This window comes from Bubalus kerabau, chromosome 7 (genome assembly GCF_029407905.1).
Source record: "Bubalus kerabau isolate K-KA32 ecotype Philippines breed swamp buffalo chromosome 7, PCC_UOA_SB_1v2, whole genome shotgun sequence".
NCBI lineage: Eukaryota > Metazoa > Chordata > Mammalia > Artiodactyla > Bovidae > Bubalus > Bubalus kerabau.
The window spans coordinates 50,416,596-50,440,265 of NC_073630.1; the positions used below are offsets into that span (position 1 = coordinate 50,416,596).

Sequence of the window (23,670 nt, forward strand, 5' to 3'; positions counted from 1 at the left end):
ATACCTCTTTGAGACTCTGGTTTCAATTTTTTTGGATGTGTGTGTGTGTGTGTGTGTGTGTGTATATATATATATATATTAGTGTTTTGAGGAAACTAAACTTTTTTTCGTTTCTATGGTGATATCTTTTCGTTTGTACTCTTTTCTATGGTGGTTGTACCATTTTACAATCCCAGCAGCAGAGCGTGTGTTCAGTTGCTCCATGATTTATATTTTAAAGATTTCTTTGGCTGCTCTTCGGGGAATGAATTGTTGGGAGCAAGAGTGTCCACAGGGAGATTGACTAGGAGAGTAATTATTAGAGTCCAGTTGAGAGTTAATAAAGGCCTGGAATAGGATGATAGGAGAAAAGGGTTCATGAGATATTTTGTAACTAGAATTGATTTGACTTGGTGATGGATTGGAAAGCAGGGATAACTGTTAGATTGGTAGCTTCAACATCCGAAATGCTAATGCAGGTAGAAGAGTTCCCCAGAGCCCTCAACGTATTTCTTCTCATGCCTCATAGGTCAGGCCTGTGTTATTGGACAATGGAAATAGGATTTCCCTTGTTTAGAACAATCAGGATTCATTGTCCCTGGGCTAGGGGAGTGGCCCACCTTCCTGAGCACATTGCTGGCCCATATTTGAACAAAATGGAGGTTGTCTTAGGAAGGAAGAAGAGAGGGAGTGACACATAAGTAATTAGCTTTGTGAGTTTTGGGGAAGCCTCTTGACCTCTTTGCTCCATTTGTAAAATGGGAGTATAACTATCTCACAGAGATGTTTTGAAGACTAAATAAATAGTGTATTTGAAATGTTTAACACGGAATAAGTTCTCAACAAACGTCATTTTCTTTATGTGATTCTTCCTCCCACCCCTACCATCTTGTTTTGGACTTTGTATTTCCTTAAATTATCCTACTGTTTTTTGATCAGCCAAACTCAGATTCTTAGAATTACATTTCACCTTTCCCCCACTCCTTTCGTTCTTATTGCTACCACAGTGGTTCTGAACTAAATCGTTTGTGTTAGAGGAGGCAATAATCTTATAACTCACCTTGTATTCTCTTATATTCTAGTTTCATTCATAAAACTTATTATTTTTGGTTATACCAAATTAAGTTTAAACTTGTTTTGAAATTCATAGTGGACACAAACTCCTCCTGATCTTCTGCACGTTATAAATATATGCCACCAAAATTAGGCTAATTCTTGTTCTTTGAAACACATCTTTATTTCCTCCTTTATTCTTTTCCTTACATATTTCCCTCATGCTAGAGTGTTCTCTCAGTCTCTCAAGGTCCATTTTAAATGTTGTGTATTCAGTCAGTAAATATTACAATATTCTGTGTTCAGCGCACTGTTTTAAGAGTTGGAGATACAGTGGTAGGCAAAAATTGACGTGGTTCCTGCTCTTCTGCGTTTATTTAGTCATAAGTATTTTCAGAGTCATCGTCAATTTGAAGACATGACTTCTTCTACCTTCAAACTATGTTAGCATTCTTTATACCCTTCTTATTGCAATTCTTGCAGGCAATATCTGTCTGCTTACATTGTGTTAGAGTGGTTTTTCTTTCTTTTTTACTCAGTTGAGAGGCATCTGTTCTGGTATCTTTCTCTTAAGAGTTGTATCATAGTCTTGTAAATGCTTTTTGACTTGAAGCTTTGTCTTTGTAATCTGTTATAGTTGATTCTTTACATCTGTATAGTGATTTATGGTTTATAAATATCACTTTGCTACATTGTGGTCTAACACTTTAAAATATATGCATAGTTTGGAATACTGTATGATTTAATCATTGACACCTGATCTAACATGTATTTGTTGATATTGAAAAGTTTTGTGTATCAGGTATTTTTGGGCAGAATTATAGCACATCTTTATTTATGCCTGTAATTTCTAGTGGAAAAACATTAACAGGATTAACTTTGCTTTTCACTTTAAAAAACTGAGCAGTTATAATTAATATGTTACTCAGTTGTCTTAACACTTGAACTCTTTAATTGATAATTTCACATCTTTTTGAAAGTGTTTAGGGGAATTAAAATGATGTGGTTATTAAAAGGAATGGAATTTATTCAGTTTATAATCTTACAGACTTTAAAAACTTTTAAAAAGTGCTGATTAGAATGAAATTAAGAGTAGTAAAGTCAGTAAGTATTCGGCAGGGATTTACAGTGTGTTACTTAATTGGGGAGCATATTCAGCAGATGTTTGAATGCCTACTTCAAACTACTAGACATGTTTTACATGCCAGAGGAGTATAGAAAATAAACAAATGAAGTCTCTGGTCTCATGATTTCACTTGTCATGAAGCTGTAGTTTTGCTGTGTACAGTATCTGATCCTTGAACAGATTGACACTTTCCTCATTTTGTGATTGCCACTGATCCCAGTGTTCACTGGTTTCCACACTCCTTTGTAATCGAAGCTGGGTGGCACATTGATTTTATTTGTGCTCATTTATAATATCAGTTATACAAGTCATAATAAATCTCTTTTTGAGTTTTATGCAAAGCGTGTATAAATATATGTTTTCTGAAGTCAACTCTAATATAATATAATAGCTCTAGAACTGGAATTCAAAATCTATTAATTCCTGGTTCTGTGTTATTTTTTTGCCATATGCCATATCATATTTCTTTATGGGACCTATTTTTTCTCACTGTCCTCGGCTCTCCCCACCCTCCATCCCTCTGCTTCCTCCTGCTACAGTGCACCCTTTGCTTGATGCTGCCTCCTCTGCCTGACATGTCCCCAGTTGCTCTCTTCGTGCCTGCTCCTGCCCTCAGCTCATGCTTCTGCCTTGTTTAAAGGTGTGTACTAACTTCACTCTTGATGCCTCCTTGGGAGCCTTTTTCTGGGTAGTGCCAACTGTGTGTAAGCCTCAGGGCATCCACTTTTCTGAGCCTATCTTTGTCAATTTTTGTGTTTTTATTTGCAGCTCTTGGAGTTTACTTATAGATCTTTTTTTTTTTTTTAAAGCTTGCATTAAGCTTTTTTTTGTATTTGTATGTTTGTCACCATTTGTAAAATCTTAAAAATAACCAAAACAAAAATTCTTAATGTGTATTTTAAAAATTTTACATTTTAAAACTTTTAACCCCTAGAAACATGTAGATATGTTGGCCCTTTGAATTTAGTCGAAACACATATGAAAATCTCTGAAGTTTTTTAAACTTGTTTATAAAATTATCAACTGGCTTTTATAGTGTATTAAAATTTAGTTTTACATTTTGAAGTCTAAAAATTTTGTTTTTAGGTAGGTGGCTGGTGATTATGATATATTCATCAGAAGCCTTGAATATTGAACTGTTAGTAATTAGGACTTTTTTCCTCATACTCTAGATTAGTAAAGGGATAAAAAGTTGTTATATTCTAGGACCTCTAATTTATAATGAAATGACATGGGAATAGACTCTGCTTAGGAAATAAAAGATAAGTCATTTTTTTGTCTTTAGTGTTTCAAGATTTCCAGATAAATAGCAGCTGCTTTTGGTTAAATACAAATTCCAAAGCAAGACATGGTATGTTTATAGATAATTCTTTTCTAATGATGCAGAAGATGGTCCTGAGAAGTCTTAACCCTAGCACAATTTGAAATTGAACTAAAATCTTATAGGAAAAGTGGGCTTTGAAGTGAGGATCAATAGACATGTCAAAGTGTATTAGTATTTATGTTTGCTGAAAGAAAATACCATAGTGAAGAGTCGTTGCATGTTCTGACTTGGTAATTCAGGAAAGTGTCTTCCTTGGAGGCTCAGATGGTAAAGCCTCTGCCTACAATGCGGGAGATGCACGTTCGATCCCTGGGTCGGGAAGATCTCCTGGAGAAGGAAATGGCAACCCACTCCAGTACTCTTGCCTGGAAAATCACATGGACGGAGGAGCCTGGTAGGCTATAGTCCATGGGGTCGCAGAGTCAGACACCACTGAGCAACTGTCTTGAACACCTTGAATTTCCATTTATCATCTTTTCATTATGAGGAGGGTTCAGAATTTCCTTCTGTAGCTTGTGAGGTGCTTGAAAACTCGTTTTAAGTTATAGTAGACTATCTGGTAGTTTGTGTCACTAGTTGAGCTGGGTGTGCTTTCCTGTTACTAATGTCACCTTCAGTGCACCACAGACCTAAAATTTCCCCACTGGAGTATTGCTGTTACTTGGTGTTCTGTGTGGCCTGAATAATGTTCTGCTTCACTGGCAACTGTCTGCAGCACGACTGTGCTGTAGAGGGGGCCCTCTGTGTGTGCTGGGTTTGCGGTAGGAATGGAGGAGTTCTTGATTCTCCTGAGGGCCCTTCAGCTTTAGGTAGGGCTTGTGAGCCTGGGCCTTGGTAGTGGGTCTTTCTAAGTCTTCTCCCCTTTCTCCTAGTGGAAGCTAAACTCTGTCTTGTGTCTGAGGGAGTACTTAGGCTAGAGAGAGCTTCCTCTCTTTTGCCCCGTGATAGCTTACTGCTTGGTTGCAGCATGGGATCCTGGGCCAAGTGGGTTTCTTGTCTTTCTCTTAAGGTAGTGTGATTTTACTACTGCTCTGTCTTAGGAGCAGTGAATCTGCCTGGGCCCTGGGGATGGGAGGATTTCTCAACTATCCTGCTGGTAGATACCTACTTCTCCCAGTCTATGCTTATCTCTCAGACTCTGACTAATAGTGGTTTTTGGTATATGTATCTGTGCATCTGTGCTAATTCTTTCCTTCCAGGTTTTGGATTCTGTTCTCTTATCCTGGTACTCACTTGTCTTCCCTCTCTCTGTCCTGACTTCCTATTGATAATTTTTTGCTGTCCAGACCCTCATGGTCTAACTAAATTCCTAGTCTTGTGCAGTGTCTTCAGGTTGAGTCATCAACATTACTGAAGTAAGGTACTTACTGAAAAGCCAGGAAGTGTTTCAGTTAATTTTGTGATTCAGAAATTGCCAGTTATTCTATAGTTAATCCACTTGACTGTGTATTATACTTAGCCCTCTGGGCCTTGGACTGTTGTGTAATTTGTACCAAAAAGTCTCTAATGAGGATTCCATCCATTCTCCTTAGTTGATTTCACAATCTAACAGTTGTTACAGGTTTTATTCTTCATTGCTCACCTGTGGTATAGACTGTATGGTTTTGTAGAGTTTGAGTCAGATGACCTGGGTTTAAATTCCTGTTTCACCATTTCTTTTATCTGCCTGTCTGTTTATCTATAAAATATTTATTGACTACCTTCTTTATTCTGGGTGCAGAGTCATTACTGTGACTTCTGGCAACTTTAACTTATTGAGCATAGTCATTATGTTAAGTGCTTTTTATAGGTTCACATTTAATTTTCCAACAGCTCTATAACAGCAGTAGTTTTTTTTTTTTTTTTTTTGTAGTAGTAATTATTTGAGGATTTTTTTTGTAGTAGTAGTAGTAATTGTTTGAGGAAATATTGAGTAATTAATTTTAGGAAACTCAAGGCTCAAATAGTTAAGAATCATGCCTACTGCCTCTGGATAGTAAGAGAAAGCAAACCTTCCACAAACATTAGTAATGTTTATCTGATGGAGTCTTTCATAATATACTTAACTCTTCCTCTATTAGAAACACGCTGTTAAGTTTTAGTTTTGTAAATAATGATTCAGCCAGACTTCTAGGAGCTGTACTTGATTGTTCTGATTTCTCATTTCCCACATCCTGACCATCTGTCAGTAATACTATAGGTTCTGACTACCCACATAAGTTTTGAGTTTCTCTACTTTTCTCTATTCCCATTGCCGTCATTCTAGTCCAGGCCATCATTACCCCTCGCTGGGGTTCCTGCAGTAGCTTCCTAACTTCTGTTTATTGCTGTTAACCTTCGACAGTCTCTCCTCTCTGAAGCCTGTAAAAATGCACATAAGATCATTTCCTTCCCATTTCAGTGGCTTTCCTTTGTAATTACAATAAAATAGCAACTTTTTACCCTGGCCTGCAAATCCCTGCTTGTTCTGATTTCCTTTCTGCTGCTAAATATGCCAAACTCTTTCCCTGTTTCTGAGTCTTAGTACCTGAGGTTTTCTGCCTGTTCCTCATCAGCTTTTTTTTTTAAGTTTTATTTTAATCGGAGGCTAATTACAATATTGTAGTGGTTTTTGCCATACATTACAGTCAGCCACGGGCGCACATGTGTTCCCCATCCAGAACCTCTCCTCCCCATCCCATCCCCCAGGGTCATCAGTGCACCAGCCCTGAGCACCCTGTCTCAGGCATCCAGCCTGGATCATCAGCTTTTTGCATGGCTGACTTTAGTGTTTTGTTTTGTTTCTTTTTCCGTGACCACCTGTAGGATCAGCCTGTTTCCTTCCTCTCTTCAGTATATACACAAATCACTTAATAGTTTGATACACTTATAACTAGAAATTATATCTTAATATATTTATTAATTTGCAGTCTGTACTTGCCCATAGAAATGTAAGTTTCTAAAGAATTGGACCCTTGTCTGTCTTATTTGTATCCTAAGTAGTGTCTAATATGTTGTTGGTAATCTATAAAACTTTCTGGAAGATGAATGTCATGATTCATGCCTTTTGTGCATAAGTCTTTTTCTGTATTTTGATCTTTTCCCTTTCTGACGCTAGAAAGCCAAAGTAGAATTAAGCTAAGGGAAATGTTTAATGTATTTTTGTAACTGTATATGCTAATTTAAACATTCAGTAATAATTTCCTTTCTATTTAGATCTTATGATACTTAAAATGGGTGCTGTATTATCTCAGTTTTCATTCTTCTTTTAATACAGTTTTTTTTTATTATGAACTTGAGACAAGTGTAGCAAAGAAAATAAATTTCACCCTCAGAACCACTTTGTTATTGTTCTTTTTAAATATACGGAGTTACTGTATATATATAGTTGCAATTCTTTTAGATGCAATTTTGCATCTTGCTTTTAAAAGTCTTAACATATTCTGAGCTTTTCCTAACTGTTAAATGAAATAGAAGATATATTTGCTTGTTCTTATTGTCGGATAGTTTCCCATTTTTAAGTAGACTCTCTTCAGTTTTTCCATTAAAAATATTGTTACAAACATTTATGTGCATAAAGCATTTTGGCATTTTGGGCATTAAGGGTGAGTTCCCAAAGGCATACTATTAGATTAAAAGGTATGAATGTTTTAAGATTTAAAAAATATGTATTACTGGCAGTAATTACTGGCATATTTTTGCCTAATGCATATATTACTGCCAAATTGCATTTTGGAAGGATTGTGTTTTTGAGTGCCCATTGGTGTTTTCTGAAACTCCAATACTTTGGCTACCAGATCCGAAGAACTGACTCATTGGAAAAAACGCTGATGCTGGGAAAGATTGAAGGCAGGAGGAGAAGGGGTCGACAGAGGATGAGATGGATGGATGGCATCACTGACTTGATAGACATGAGTTTAAGTTCTGGGAGTTGGTGATGGACAGGGAAGCCTGGCGTGCTGCAGTCCATCAGGTCCCAAAGAGTCGGACACGACTGAGGGACTGAACTGAATTGAACTGATTGGTGTTTGCAGTGAAAAAGAATCTTTGCTGTTTGGGGTGAAATATCATGTTTCATTTCTATAATTACTAGAGTTTGAATGTTCCCCCACGGTGTATGTTTAACACTTTATCCCTTGTGAGGGCTGGGGTGGATTAGAGTGGTCCTGACAGCAGATCTCTCTTTTTTTTTTTTTTAATTTTATTTTTAAACTTTACAAAATTGTGTTAGTTTTGCCAAATATCAAAATGAATCCGCCACAGGTATACATGTGTTCTCCATCCTGAACCCTCCTCCCTCCTCCCTCCCCATACCATCCCTCTGGGCAGTCCCAGTGCACTAGCCCCAAGCATCCAGTATCGTGCATTGAACCTGGACTGGCAACTCGTTTCATACATGAAATTTTACATGTTTCAATGCCATTCTCCCAAATCTTCCCACCCTCTCCCTCTCCCACAGAGTCCATAAGACTGTTCTATACATCAGTGTCTCTTTTGCTGTCTCGTACACAGGGTTATTGTTACCATCTTTCTAAATTCCATATATATGCGTTAGTATACTGTATTGGTGTTTTTCTTTCTGGCTTACTTCACTCTGTATAATAGGCTCCAGTTTCATCCACCTTATTAGAACTGATTCAAATGTCTTAAACTAATGAGAGGATGAAGCTTGATTCTTTCCTGACATTCCATTATTGTGATTTTTGTAACAGTGTGATGTTAAAAAGGCTGAGCTTTCCCATAGATTATTTATGCTTCTTTTCTCCAATTTTGTTGACGTTTGAGCTCTTGGTAGTTTTTTTCCCCTCTTAATTCACATTTAATCCAGCAATTTAGTTTCTTGAATTTCTTGAATTTAACAACTTAAATTTCTTACCAGTAAGACCAGATCAGTCGCTCAGTCGTGTCCGACTCTTTGCGACTCCATGAATCGCAGCACGCCAGGCCTCCCTGTCCATCACCAACTCCCGGAGTTCACTGAGACTCACGTCCATAGAGTCAGTGATGCCATCCAGCCACCTCATCCTCTGGCGTCCCCTTCTCCTCCTGCCCCCAATCCCTCCTAGCATCAGAGTCTTTTCCAATGAGTTAACTCTTTGCATGAGGTGGCCAAAGTACTGGAGTTTCAGCTTTAGCATCATTCCTTCCAAAGAAATCCCAGGGCTGATCTCCTTCAGAATGGACTGGTTGGATCTCCTTGCAGTCCAAGGGACTCTCAAGAGTCTTCTCCAACACCACAGTTCAAAATTTTTGCATCAATTCTTTGGCGCTCAGCCTTCTTCACAGTCCAACTCTTCACATCCATACATGACCAGAGGAAAAACCATAGCCTTGACTAGAACCTTTGTTGGCAAAGTAATGTCTCTGCTTTTCAATACGCTATCTAGGTTGGTCATAACTTTCCTTCCAAGGAGTAAGTGTCTTTTAATTTCATGGCTGCAGTCACCATCTGCAGTGATTTTGGAGCCCCAAAAAATAAAGTCTGACACTGTTTCCACTGTTTCCCCATCTATTTCCCATGAAGTGGTGGGACTGGATGCCATGATCTTCGTTTTCTGAATGTTGAGCTTGAAGCCAACTTTTTCACTCTCCACTTTGACTTTCATCAAGAGGCTTTTGAGTTCCTCTTCACTTTCTGCCATAAGGGTGGTGTCATCTGCATATCTGAGGTTATTGATATTTCTCCCAGCAATCTTGATTCCAGCTTGTGTTTCTTCCAGTCCAGTGTTTCTCATGATGTACTCTGCATGTAAGTTAAATAAACAGGGTGACAATATACAGCCTTGACGAACTCCTTTTCCTATTTGGAACCAGTCTGTTGTTCCATGTCCAGTTCTAACTGTTGCTTCCTGACCTGCATACAGATTTCTCAAGAGGCAGATCAGGTGTTCTGGTATTCCCATCTCTTTCAGAATTTTCCACAGTTTATTGTGATCCACAGAGTCAAAGGCTTTGGCATAGTCAATAAAGCAGAAATAGATGTTTTTCTGAAACTCTCTTGCTTTTTCCATGATCTGGCAGATGTTGGCAATTTAAACTCTGGTTCCTCTGCCTTTTCTAAAACCAGCTTGAACATCAGGAAGTTCACGATTCACATATTGCTGAAGCCTGGCTTGGAGAATTTTGAGCCTTACTTTCCTAGCGTGTGAGATGAGTGTGATTGTGTGGTAGTTTGAGCATTCTTTGGCATTGCCTTTCTTTGGGATTGGAATGAAAACTGACCTTTTCTAGTCCTGTGGCCACTGCTGAGTTTTCCAAATTTGCTGGCATATTGAGTGCAGCACTTTCACAGCATCATCTTTTAGGATTTGGGATGCACTGGTCATAACAAACACCCTCTTCCAACAACACCAGAGAAGACTCTTACCAGTAAGTTACCATAAATATTATAAATGTTGATTGCCTTTATTTTCTGTTGCAAATTCCCCTTGATTGTTGACTTTTCTCCAGGTGGTAATGTCCATAGTACCTCATTGCATAGTCTGAAGTTTGTGTTATTCATCTCTTTTTATGGCTTGAAATAGAATATGTAAGTCTGGGAACTGTGTGTCTCTTTCACCATGGGAACTGGTGATGAGAGAAAATTGCAGAGTGAGAAACAGGGAGGGTAGGAAGTAAAGACAGGCTTGGAATAAAGGAAAAGCTAGCATTTACAGTAATGTAAACCTGCATTTTAATTGTGTCCCATTTACTGATTTGAAGTTTCGGTGCCTCAGTTTCTTTCTTGGGGAGAAAAGGAGATGATGATTTCTATCTTAGGTCACATTAAGGATTAAATTTTACACACACACAGCATGTATATTCCTGTGCTGTATAGTATGTTATGGCATTCAGTAAATAGCTGTTTTTTTCCCTTGGGAAATAGAGGGAGTGTCATGATGTCTGGGAAGACCATATTGTTCAAACACAGGTGTGAGTTGTATGAGCATGTGTTAAGACATTGTCTCAGATTCCGAACATATGCAGTAAGTTACATTGTGGTGAGCAAAACTCTTGAGCAGGTTTGTTCTCTGTAACCAAGCTGTAGTGGAAATGGAATTGTATACTTAAAATAGGGTATGAAAAAAATTTTAAACTTTAATTTAAAATGAAAACTTCCTGCTACATTTGTTAATTTTTTTGGAAGAAGACTTAATGTTTTATCAAATAATGCTCTTTTTATAATTGAAGAAAGCAAGCAGCATGTGGGATACTGGAATACTCTCGCCTTATGGTGAGTCATATAAATCTGCAAGATTGTGTCTTTTGATAGGATGTTGGTAATTTCATAGTGGATGCCCATCAGATGGATCCTCAGGATTTATCTTATTCTCTGAAAAGTAGTTGTTTAAATAGGATTATCAGATTGTCACCTGAATTAGCAATTGGCAAATGGATTGCCTTCTCAGTGAACCAAAAGCCTTACTGTATCTCCAGTGGGATTGGGATAATGGGATGAGATACCTGAGTTCTTTATATTCCTCTGGAAGAAAAGGTGCTGCTGTGGAGTTCACTTACATGCAGTTGGGCTTAAGAGTTACAGCTTCTCACCTTGTAATGAGCCAGTTCCTGGAGAGCACCCCCCAGTCCCTTCTTTGTGCTGTTCTCTGTACCAGCTCTGGGAATGGGGAAAGTGAAAGTCACTCAGTCGTGTCTGACTCTTTGTGACCCCATGGACTACACAGTCCATGGAATTCTGCAGGCCAGAATACTGGAGTGGGTAGCCTTTGCCTTCTCCAGGGGATCATCCCACCCCAGGAATTGAACCCAGGTGGATTCTTTACCAGCTGAGCTACCAGGGGAGCCCAAAAGTACTGGAGTTGGTAGGCTATCCCTTCTCCAGGGGATCATCCTGACCCAGGAATTGAATCCATGTCTCCTGCATTTCAGGTGTATTATTTACAGGTGAGCTACCAGGAGAGCCCTGGGAATGAGGAGTTGAGGTATTTATAACCTAGTGAGGAAGAGTGGATATAACTATGAGACACTGTAATTAACAGAGGTATATATAAAAATAATTGTGAGAGTAAAGTGAAGGAGATAAATGTAATAACATGGGCTCTGAAATAAAATGGACTTAGGAGAAGGCAATGGCACTCCATTCCAGTACTCTTGCCTGGAAAATCCCATGGATGGAGGAGCCTGGTGGGCTACAGTCCATGGGGTCACTAAGAGTCGGACACGACTGAGCGACTTCACTTTCACCTTTCACTCTCATGCGTTGGAGAAGGAAATGGCAACCCACTCCAGTGTTCTTGCCTGGAGAATCCCAGGGACGGGGGAGCCTGGTGGGCTGCCGTCTGTGGGGTCGCACAGAGTCGGACACGACTGAAGCGACTTAGCAGCAGCAGCAGGCTGTTTTAATTAGGATGAATAAAAATAAAATGGGCTTGTGTCATTTTATTTAGTGGAATTGTTTTGAATAAATGAGAGCAGTATAGGAAAAATGTTTGACATAGTGTTTGCCACATAGTGACTTTTATAAAGTGTTAGCTGTTAGTATTACTTTCAATTCCTTTTTTAAAAATAATATAAATTTATTTATTTTAATTGGAGGCTAATTACTTTATTTTTTTAATTTTTTTTATTTTTTAAATTTTATTTTATTTTTAAACTTTACATAACTGTATTAGATTTGCCAAATATCAAAATGAATCCGCCACAGGTATACATGTGTTCCCCATCCTGAACCCTCTTCCCTCCTCCCTCCCCATTCCATCCCTCTGGGTCGTCCCAGTGCACCAGCCCCAAGCATCCAGTATCGTGCATCGAACCTGGACTGGCAACTCATTTCATACATGATATTTTACATGTTTCAATGCCATTCTCCCAAATCTTCCCACCCTCTCCCTCTCCCACAGAGTCCATAAGACTGCCAGGCTAATTACTTTATAATATTGTATTGGTTTTGCCATACATTGACATGAATCTGCCACGGGTGTACATGTGTTCCCCATCCTGAACCCCCCCTCTCATCTTCCTCCCCATCCCATCCCTCTGGGTCATCCCAGTGCACCAGCCCCGAGCATCCTGTATCATGCATCAAACCTGGACTGGTGATTCGTTTCACATAACGATATTATACATGTTTCAATGCCATTCTCCCAAATCATCCCACCCTTGCCCTCTCCCATAGAGTCCAAAAGACTGTTCTATACATCTTTGTCTCTTTTGCTGTCTCGCATACAGGGTTATCGTTACCATCTTTCTAAATTCCATATATATGTGTTATTATACTGTATTGGTTTTTTCTTTCCGGCTCACTTCACCCTGTATAATAGGCTCCAGTTTCATCCACTTCATTAGAACTGATTCAAATGTATTCTTTTTAATGGTTGAGTAATACTCCATTGTGTATATGTACCACAGCTTTCTTTTCCATTTTTCCAGGCAATAGTACTGGAGTGGATTGCCATTTCCTTCTCCAGGGGATCTTCCTGACCCAGGGGTTGAACCCCGGTCTCCCGCATTGTAGACAGATGCTTTACCGTCTGAGCCACCAGGGAAGTCTGCTGATGGGCATCTAGGTTGCTTCCATGTCCTGGCTATTATAAACAGTGCTGCGATGAACATTGGGGTACACGTGTCTCTTTCAGTTCTGGTTTCCTCCATGTGTAATTCCTGTTGTTTCTTTCTGTGATGATGCATCTTAAAGCTATTTGGAGTAGAGAATTAAAAAAGGACTGGAATGGGACTGGAGTGTGATTTGTTGCTACTATCCCAGCTTCTTTAGGAAACTCAAATACAAGGAAAGCTAATAATTAATGATCCTGTGTTTCAGAAGGGCTTCACTGATAGCTCAGCTGGTAAAGAATCTGCTTCCAGTGCAGGAGACCCCGGTTCGATTCCTAGGTCAGGAAGATCCCCTGCAGAAGACATAGGTTACCCACTCCAGTATTCTTGGGCTTCCCTGGTGGCTCAGGTGGTAAAGAATCTGCCTGCAATGCAGGAGACCTGGGTTCAATCCCTGGGTTGGGAAGATCCCCTGGAGAAGGAAATGGTAACCCACTCCAGTATTCTTACCTGGAGAATCTGCATGGACAGAGGAGCCTGGCGGGCTATAGTCCATGGGGTCACAAAGAGTCGGACACGACTAATTATAGCTTTTTAGAAAGTACAGTGCATGCTGTTTTAAGAAGGGGCTTTTTGTTGTATTCTAGCCCCCATCTGTCATTTGACTGTGGTGGAAACACCCTGTTTATTTAGCATCATTGGAAGATTAAGTATGCCACTCGAGTGAAAAGCCAGGATTTATTGAGCATGCACTGTGTGTCAGGTGTAGTTCTGAATGCTCTGCATAGGGTACTTCATTTAGTCTTCACTGCAGGATTGCGAGGTAGAGCTCCATTTCACAGGTGACGTAATAGAGGCCCAGAGAGGTTAGAAAACCATTCATAGGGCTTCCCTGGTGGCTCAGTGGCAAAGAATTTCCCGGCAAATGTAGAAGCCACAGGTTCAATCCCTGGTCAGGGAAAATCCCACATGCAACGGAGCAACTAAGCCCGTGTGCCACAACTGCTAAAGCCTGTGCTTTGGAGCCTGGGAGCCGCAACTGCTGAAGCTGCACACTCTAGAGTCTGTGCTCCGCGGCAAGAGAGGCCTGTGCACCACAGTTAGAGAGTAGCCCCCGCTCACTCCAACTGGAGAAAAGCCCAAACAGCAATGAAGATCCAGCACAGACATAAATAAATAAGTAAAAAAGAAAACATTCACAGGGCTGCTAAATGGTAGAGACAGGATTCTACCAACAGCACTCATATCCTTAATCAATCCTCTTTTGATTCTTGAATAATTAATTGCACTTTAACTCTTTTGAATTATAAACTTCCTTTATTTCAAGTGTTTTGGAAGCAGATTATTTCTCAAATTTGTTACTTCTCTGCCTTGTACTGAATGTAAATCAACAGGCACATTGTTAGTGCTCACGCAGAAGCACAGGTATTTTTCAGGACTGTTGATTTGTATAGATTTGTTCAACTTTATCTTTCATGGCTTTGAACTGCTGTAGTATTTATTTCTTCATAAGCTTTTTGTTTGTTTTTTTTTTGTTAGCTGCTTAGGCTGGAATGCAAAAGGAGAAAGGAGTGGCAGAAGGTGAGATGGTTCACTGACTCAGTGGACATGAATCTGAGCAAATTCTGGGAGTTAGGACAAACCTGAATCTGAGCAAACTCGGGGAGTAGAGGACAGAGGAGTTACAGTCCACGAGGTTGCAAAGAGTCGAACGTGACTTACCGACTGAACAACAACAACAAAGGCTGGAAGATGGGTGTCTAAAAGCTTGAGTTGCCATAACTATTGGTAGTGTAAGGGGTCCTCTGAGTACAGGCTGTAGTTTTTACCGTGTGATATTTCTGATATCTTTTTCATTTCTGAGGATATATTTGTAGTTTTTCAGGTTTATCTGTGTTTTGCCTAGGTGAAATCAGAAGGAAGCTTTCATATAATTCTGCTTATAAGACTAAGGAGTTTAGGAGCAGAGAAGTGCAAAATTGGTAAGGTTCACTGTTACTTGCATTATGAGAATGTAGCTAAAATTATCACCTCAGATTATAGATAGGGTGTACATACATGTAATATATATATATATATATGTTACAGTGTTGACTTATCCTAAGTACTGAGAGATTTCATGATAATTTATTGAAAAATTTGTGTGAACTTTGCTTCATACCTGATTTTCAGATGCTAGATTTTTGGAAACTGATTACCATGGGCCAGTTCCTCTTATTTATCAAATAAGGAAGTTGGGACATTGAAAGCTCATAATTTGTGGTTAAGTGGAAAAGAAGAAAAATATGACAGGTGGAACATTCGCTTTCTTTTTATGTTCATTGTGAAACCAAATCGTAAGAAGTGTGGAAGAGTGGAAGGAGAGCTAGGAAAGTATATCAGATTTTCCTGCTTAAAACTTTTATTATCTAACAGCATATTCACATAATTGAGAAGATTGTTTTAAATTTTAATTTAAGGCTAATGTATTAAATCAACATATTTATTGAGCATTTATAGACATTGTTCTAGGCTCTAGAGCAAAGAATAAAAGAGAATAAAACAATGAGCTTACCTTTAAGTGGGTAAGACATAGTAAAGAAGTAGACAAACAAGTGTGTATTAAGTCAGTTCAGTTCAGTTCAGTTGCTCAGTTGTGTCCGACTCTTTGTGACCCCATGGATTGCAGCATGCCAGGCTTCCGTATCTACTACCAACTCCCGGAGCTTACTCAAACTCAAGTCCATTGAGTCAATGATGTCATCCAACCATCTCATCCTCTGTCGTCCACTTCTCCTCCTGCCTTCAATCTTTCCCAGCATCAGGGTCTTTTCCAGTGAGTCAGTTCTTCACATCAGATGGCCAAAGTATTGGAGTTTCACCTTCAGGATCAGTCCTTCCAATGAATATTCAGGACTGATTTCCTTTAGGATGGACTGGTTGGATCTCCTTGCAGTCCAAGGGACTCTCAAGAGTCTTCTCCAACACCACAGTTCAAACGCATCTGTTCTTAGGCACTCAGCTTTCTGTATAGTTCAACTCTCACATCCATACATGACTACTGGAAAAACCATAGCTTTGACTAGACAGACTTTTGTTGGCAAACTAATGTCTCTGCTTTTTAATAAGCTGTCTAGGTTGGTCATAGTTTTTCTTCCAAGGAACAAGCATCTTTTAATTTCATGGCTGCTGTCAACCATCTGCAGAGATTTTGGAGCCCCCAAGAATAAAGTCTCTTACTGTTTCTGTTATTTCCCCATCTATTTGCCATGAAGTGATGGGACCAGATGCCATGATTTTAGTTTTCTTAATGTTGAAAACTAAATATTAAGTCAAGCAGTATTAAATTCTTTGGAGGAAAATTAAGTACAGGGAATTAAGAATGCCAGGGCAAAGTCTAAGTGTATTTGCTGTTTTGTATACAGTGGTCAGAGAAAGCTTGGGTGACATTTGAAAAGAGGGAAGAGAGGGACAGAGTGATGTGAGTCCTACTTAGGTGGAGGGAACAGCAGATACCATGGGCCCTGAAGTGGATGGAGTGTGTTTGGATGTTGCAGGAACTTCCAAGGAGATCTCTGGACTGGTGGGTGGAGTAAGATATAGAGAGAGGAGTAAGAGATTAAGTTGGAGAGGTAGATAAATCTAGAATGTTTAGAGTCTTATAGATTGATGTAGGGGTGTTGGTTTTTCTGTGAGATGGGGACCACTGCAGGATTTGAGGAAAGTTGTGACATGGTCTAATTTGTGTCTTAAAAGCATCCCTTTAGTTACTTCATTGAGATGAGACTGTAGAAGATCCTAGTCTCAGGGAGCAGCGAGACCAGTTAGGAGGCTTTTGTCCTTGTGGGAGGGAGTGGTGGCGCTCCAGTGCTAGCTGTGGAGTTGGTGGGGGGTGCTGTGTTGCTGCTGCTGCTGCTAAGTGGCTTCAGTCGTGTCCGACTCTGTGCAACCCCATAGACGGCAGCCCACCAGGCTCCACTGTCCCTGGGATTCTCCAGGCAAAAACACTGGAGTGGGTTGCCATTTCCTTCTCCAATGCATGAAAGTGAAAAGTGAAAGTGAATTCGCTCAGTCGTGTCTGACTCTTACCGACCCCATGGACCGCAGCCTACCAGGCTCCTCCGTCCCTGGGATTTTCCAGGCAAGAGTACTGGAGTGGGTTGCCATTGCCTTCTCCAGGGAGTGCTATAGGTGGTTCTATATGCAGATACTAAATGCAGTGAAAGCCTTTCTGTTCTCCCGCCCTCAAAATCAAGTTCATGTAACATAATATTGTGATGTAAAAACATGAAAGCTTCTGCTGCTGCTGCTGCTGCTAAGTCGCTTCAGTAGTGTCCAACTCTGTGCGACCACATAGATGGCAGCCCACCAGGCTTCCCCAGCCCTGGGATTCTCCAGGCAAGAACATTGAAGTGGGTTGCCATTTCCTTCTCCAATGCATGAAAGTGAAAAGTGAAAGTGAAGTGAAGTGAAATTACATAACTGAAGGAATTAAGAGATTGCAACAAACTTTGTAGTTTTTCAAATGTTGTATATTAGCATTAATACAAGCCAAATAAACTTTTTTTTTTTTTTTTTTACTGTTCTCTATGTCCTTGATCCCTTTAAAACATAGTCTATTGTAGTTTTTCCCATTACTCTTTTTGTTGATATTGCTTTCATTTCTGTTGTTTCTGATTTTTAGCTTTCCTCTTCTGCGGTGGTGTAATTACAAATACCTCATCTTTTTTATTTATCCATACTTTAACCAGTATTCCTTTGGTAGTTTATTAGATTTTTGACTTTTCTTTCTTGATTTGGATGATCTTTTAAATTCTCTTGAACTTACATCATTGTCTCTGCTACCTAACCTGAAGTTATTTTGCTTGATCATATAATTGGAGTTTTTTCAATTCTGAAAAGGCGGTAGAGAGATAAATGTACTAAGTAAATGCTCAATATTATTTTGCTTGTTCACTCTATTAGTTGCTTGTTATTTGGTTCATGGTTTACTTATCTGTTTCAAACTGTATTCATTATGTCATGAACACACTTAAAAATTTATACATATGCCTATTTCAGTAATTATAGTCTGTGGTAAGTATCCAGGCTTTACAGTCAGGCCAGTATGAGTTAGAATCGCGGTTCTGCTGCTTATTAGACTTGCAGGGTATGCTAGGCCCTTCTTATACCTACCTGTGAAATGGGGAACACAGTGTCTTCTTCCAAGAATATGAAATGCATAACTGTGTCTGGCAGTACTAATAATAGTCCTTCAAGTGGTTATTGCCTCTTTTTTCTTTATAAGCCATTGCTGTTGCTTAGTCTCTAAGTTGTATTTGACTCTTGTGATAGAATGGACTATAGCCTGCCAGGCTCCATGGGATTTCCCAGGCAAGACAACTGGAGGTTGCCATTTCTTTCTCCAGGAAATCTTCCTGGATCACGGATTGAACCAGTATCTCCTGCATTGGCAGGCGGATTCTTTACCACTGAGCCACTGAGGAAGCCCTTATAAACCACTGGGGTAATTTTTAAAGAGTTAACAAGTGATAAATATGAAGTATTTTTTTTTTTTTTTTAAATTTTCTTTAAGCTGGAATTCCCTTTGCCTTCTTTCTTCTTTCCTTTTCTTTGTTCTTACCCCAGTGCATAGTCATCTTGCTAAAAGGCTGTGGATCCTTTTGGGAATGGCTGGGACAAAGATAAATAGAATGAAATTTTTGCTGTGTAGGAAGGTTTTTCCTCAAGGGGACCTATTCTCCCCTTCAGCCATGAGGTTCTAAGTCTGTAAGCTGGGAGGGCCTTGACTCTATTTTGGTAATTCAAGTTAGTCTTGTGTTCACTTGACCTAGAACTCTTTTGCGCATATGGATCAAATAAGAATTTAGTAGACAGCTGATATGTTTCTCTTTTACAGGTACCATGATCAACTGGCAAAGGCCATATACAGTTTTCTGAGTCAGACTATTGTGATTTCTGTTTTCACCCTGCTGTGCATTGTGGTAACCAAGTCCACTTTGTCTTTGGTGATTAAATACTGTCTAGGCCCCTGCCTCCCAGGATACACTTTTGCCCATTGCATTTGGGGAGCCCAGTTCAGTGGTGGAAGTTCCCACTGTAATTTCTGACCTGCAGAGAAGAGCAACCATGGAGTTCTTTAGTGATGCTGAGGCTCACCTCACACATTTATTTCTGACAGTTGTCCAGAAAGGTATGTCTTCTGGACTGTCCTGGGGTGGTTCAGTATGTTTTACATGATAAACCATTTTAAATGTTTCAGGTTCTCACAGCCTTTGAATACCACCTTCTACATTATATTGGTATTCTACCATATTATTATTATTCTACCAGTTGAGCTATTTCAAATCCTGAAAGATGATGCTGTGAAAGTGCTGCACTCAATATGCCAGCAAATTTGGAAAACTCAGCAGTGGCCACAGGACTGGAAAAGGTCAGTTTTCAGTCCAATCCCAAAGGCAATGCCACAGAATGCTCAAACTTCCACACAATTGTACTCATCTCACACGCTAATAAAGTGATGCTTAAAATTCTCCAAGCCAGGCTTCAGCAACACGTGAACTGTGAACTTCCAGATGTTCAAGCTTGTTTTAGAAAAGGCAGAGGAACCAGAGATCAAATTGCCAACATCCATTGGATCATGGAAAAAGCAAGAGTTCCAGAAAAACATCTATTTCTGCTTTATTGACTATGCCAAAGCCTTTGACTCTGTGGATCACAATAAACTGTGGAAAATTCTGAAAGAGATGGGAATACAAGACCATCTGACCTGCCTCTTGAGAAACCTGTATGCAGGTCAGGAAGCAACAGTTAGAACTGGACATGGAACAACAGACTGGTTCCAAATTGAAAAAGGAGTACATTAAGGCTGTATATTGTCACCCTGCTTATTTAACTTCTATGCAGAGTACATCATGAGAAACGCTGGACTGGATGAAGCACAAGCTGGAATCAAGACTGCAGGGAGAAATATTAATGACCTCATATATGCAGATGATACCACCCTTATGGCAATAAGTGAAGAAGAACTAAAAAGCCTCTTGATGAAAGTGAAAGAAGAGAGTGAAAAAGTTGGCTTAAAGCTCAATATTCAGAAAACTAAGATCATGGCATCCAGTCCCATCACTTCGTGGCAAATAGATGGGGAAACAGTGTCAGACTTTATTTTTCTGGGCTCCAAAATCACTGCAGATGGTGACTGCAGCCATGTAATTAAAAGACTCTTACCCCTTGAAAGAAAAGTTATGACCAACGTAGACAGCATATTAAAAAGCAGAGACATTACTTTGCCAGCAAAGGTCCGTCTAGTCCAGGCTGTAATTTTTCTAGTAGTCATGTATGGATGTGAGAGTTGGACTATAAAGAAAGCTGAGTGCTGAAGAATTGATGCCTTTGAACTGTGGTGTTGGAGAAGACTCTTGAGAGTCCCTTGGACTGCAAGGACATCCAATCAGTCCATCCTAAAGGAGAAAAGTCCTGGGTGTTCATTGGAAGGACTGATGTTGAAGCTGAAGCTCCAATACTTTGGCCATCTGATGCGAATAACTGACTCATATGAAAAGACCCTGATGCTGGGAAAGATTGAAGGCAGGAGGAGAAGGGAACGACAGTGGATGAGATGGTTGGGTGGCATCACCGACTCAATGGACATGGGTTTGGGTGGACTCTGGGAGTTGGTGATGGACAGGGAGGCCTGGCGTGCTGCAGTCCATGGGGTTGCAAAGACACGACTGAGTGACTGAACTGAACTGAACCATATTATATTGAGGCAGTCCTGGCATTTCAAGTTCTGTTAGTGTATACTTCCTTTTAGTACATGTTTTATCCCATTGAAACCAGAGCCTTTTCTATCCAGCCCCTTGAGGTACAATATTGAATCTAGAAGAGCCATTTGGTTAGTCTCATAACAACAAATTCTCCTCATACAAGTTTGTCATGTCCATATTAGCCCACATCCATAATATTAAATCCCACATGTATTACTCAGGTTTTTATCTGTATAAATTGGAAAAATCATACTGTTCTTTTTTTTTTTTTTTTTAATTTTATTTTATTTTTAGACTTTACATAACTGTATTAGTTTTGCCAAATATCAAAATGAATCCGCCACAGGTACACATGTGTTTGAATTGTAATACTAGGGGTGTAGACGTAGAGGTCACTCCTTGTATCACACCTTTCAGGGCCAAGGGCCAGTTGGGGCTTTTGGGTCTGGAAGGAAAGGGTCTCTCTAGATCCTGAAGAGAATTAGCTGTGTCTGGCAAGGCACCTACCTAAGGGGAAGTTATTACAGAGTCTTCATGCAAACCAGGGTTCACCTCTGTCAAGGGTCTGTGTCTTATAGCAAAGAAGACCCAGCAAAATTTGGAGGTTCAGTGTCCTCAGCTTCATTGAGATTTGTGTACATGTTGTCACTCCAGTTTGCAAGGCCCCATTTCTTCCTAGCCAGTGCCCTTTAAAAGACAATATCTTGTGAGGTTGAGAATTCAATTTGTGTTGGAATTCAGCCACTCACCGGATGACTCTGGGTTTGGTTTACAGAAATCTCAGCTCTGAGGCTTCAGTAGATAAGAGTTTCTTTCAGGGAAGACAAGAAACTTGTAGGTCATTTATATAGCATTTGAGCTAGGCATGTGAAATGCTGAGCTTATCCTTTTACTTCCCTATTTTACCCAGCACAGGAGTCACCCGCTAATCTCATTGTAATTTTTAGTTTGACACGTGTTGTAAAGTATCAGTTGCATGTTCACCTAGAACCTTGATTTCTGTAAGTATTTGATTAAGAGTATCCAGTGGTTATATATCTTTTTCTGTACATCTCTTTTGCTGTGTCACTCTATGGATTGGCAGTGCCTTCTTTGCCTGTCCACTGGAAATGGAGTCATTAGTACCTTTAAATTTAATCAGAGTAGAGAACCAATTTCATAAACCCCAGAACAAATTCAGAAAGCTCATGTTTAAGCATCTGTTCTTATAGAACTACTTTTGATACCCAGGTCAGTATCAGGTAGGGTTCTTTAGAGAAACAGAACAAGTATATATGTGCACACACATGTACAGATGACTTCCATGGTAATAATTTTCTTCCTTTTGTTAAGTAATATTAGTTTTGTCTTGAAGTATGTATAGAATCATGTACCTTTTGTCTCTCTTGCCAGTGCTGAGAAGTATATTTTGTTCATTTTATTCTATGTAACTTCATTTTATTTCTGTATTATATTCCAGGTGTGAATACTCCACAGTTTAACTTTTTAAATGAACATTTTTTCTTTCCAGTTTCTGCCCTTTTGCGAGCAGTGCTTCTGTGAATATCCTCTTATTTACATCTATGTGAGTTTTTCAGGGTGATGTAATCAAGGAGTTTGCTGAGTCAGATAGTATCATCTTTACTTGTTAATACCTAATTATTTGCCCAAAGAGGAAATGTTAGTTTATTTTCCCAGCATCACCAATATTGGTATTATATACACTTAAAAAAAAGTTTCTGGGGTGGATGTGAAAAATGGTATCTCTTTGTGTATTTAATTTGTTCATTACTGTTGAATGTTAGTTGCTCAGTCCTATCTGACTCTTTGTGACCTCATGGACAGTTGCTTGCCAGGCTCCTCTGTCCATGGAATTCTCCAGGCAAGAATACTGGAGTGGGTTGTCATTTCCTTCTCCAGGGGAACTTCTTGACCCAGGGATGTAACCTAGGTCTCTTGCATTATAGGTAGATTCTTTACTGTCTGAGACACCAGAAAAATTAAGCATTATTTCATATTGCCGGTTATTTCAGTTTCTTCTTTTGGAGATTGTCTATTCAGGCCTTCTCTATTTTTTTCTATTGGGTTGTTGTTTTTTTTTTAATAATGTTTTTGGAATTCTTTATATTTCTATCCTTTTTTACAAACTATTTTGTAATTCTTTGTATTTCTATCCTTTGGTTACAACTGCAGTATTTCTTCTCAGTTTATGGCTTGTCTATTTATTTACTTATGGTGGGCTTAATATTAGTTCTTATAGTTAGTATTGTCAAATTAACTGGGCTTTTCTTTTATTGTTAAATGCTTTTTGTGTCTTAGTTAAGAAATTCTTGCTCACTCTGATATATAATCTTACATTATCTTCTCAAAGCTGTGTAATTTGTATTTCAGTTGAGGATTTTAATTTGCCAAGAATTGATTTTTGTGTATTTTGTGAGAATCCAGTCTGATTTTCTTTTTTTTTTTTTTCTGAATGTAGATCCTCAGCTAATTCCAGAACCATTTATTTTACAAGTTTCAGTTTTCCTCATCAATTTGTATTGCTCATTCTGCCATTTATCAAGTGTCTATATACATGTGTGGATCTGTTTCTGAGCTCTTTATTTCTTCCACTGATTTGTTTGTCTGTTACTTTGATAATACAGTTTTTTAAGTTACTGTCACCTTAAGTATAGCAGGTTTCCTCATTTTTTCCCCCCAAACTGGCTATTCATTGTCATTTTGCATATTCATATTCATTTTATAATCAGCTTGTTCAGCTCTAGGGGGAAAAAAAAAACTGTTGGGTTTTGACTGGAATTGCAAATTGATTTGGAGATAGTTGACTTCTTTGTAACATTGAGTCTTCCAATCTGAAATTTTGGTATATATCTCTCTTTTAATGGCTCTCATAAAGCTTTATAGTTTTTTTCCTTAGAGGTCTTACATGTTGTTGTAATTATTCCTAGGTACTTTGTTTCATTCTCCCTCTTTTAAAAAAATATTCTAGTATCTATTTTAAAAATGTAATTGTC

At 39.1% G+C, this 23,670-nt stretch overlaps 1 protein-coding gene across 6 annotated transcripts in view; it reads left to right on the top strand.

Moving 5' to 3' along the window:
• STIM2 (stromal interaction molecule 2) overlaps nt 1-23,670 on the top strand; it is a 188,674-nt gene that overhangs the window by 19,028 nt on the left and 145,976 nt on the right. The window contains exon 1 of one of the 6 annotated variants that reach the window (XM_055588209.1): nt 4,229-4,491. The exons of 4 other annotated variants lie outside the window; for them this stretch is intronic. Coding sequence is in view for 1 of the 2 variants with exons in the window: in XM_055588207.1 (XP_055444182.1) it covers nt 4,551-4,578 (28 nt within the window). In the remaining variant the exon portion in view is untranslated. Of the gene's footprint in view, nt 1-4,228; nt 4,492-4,535; nt 4,579-23,670 lie in introns of those variants that run through there. One more of the 6 variants, XM_055588207.1, reaches the window with a different exon arrangement.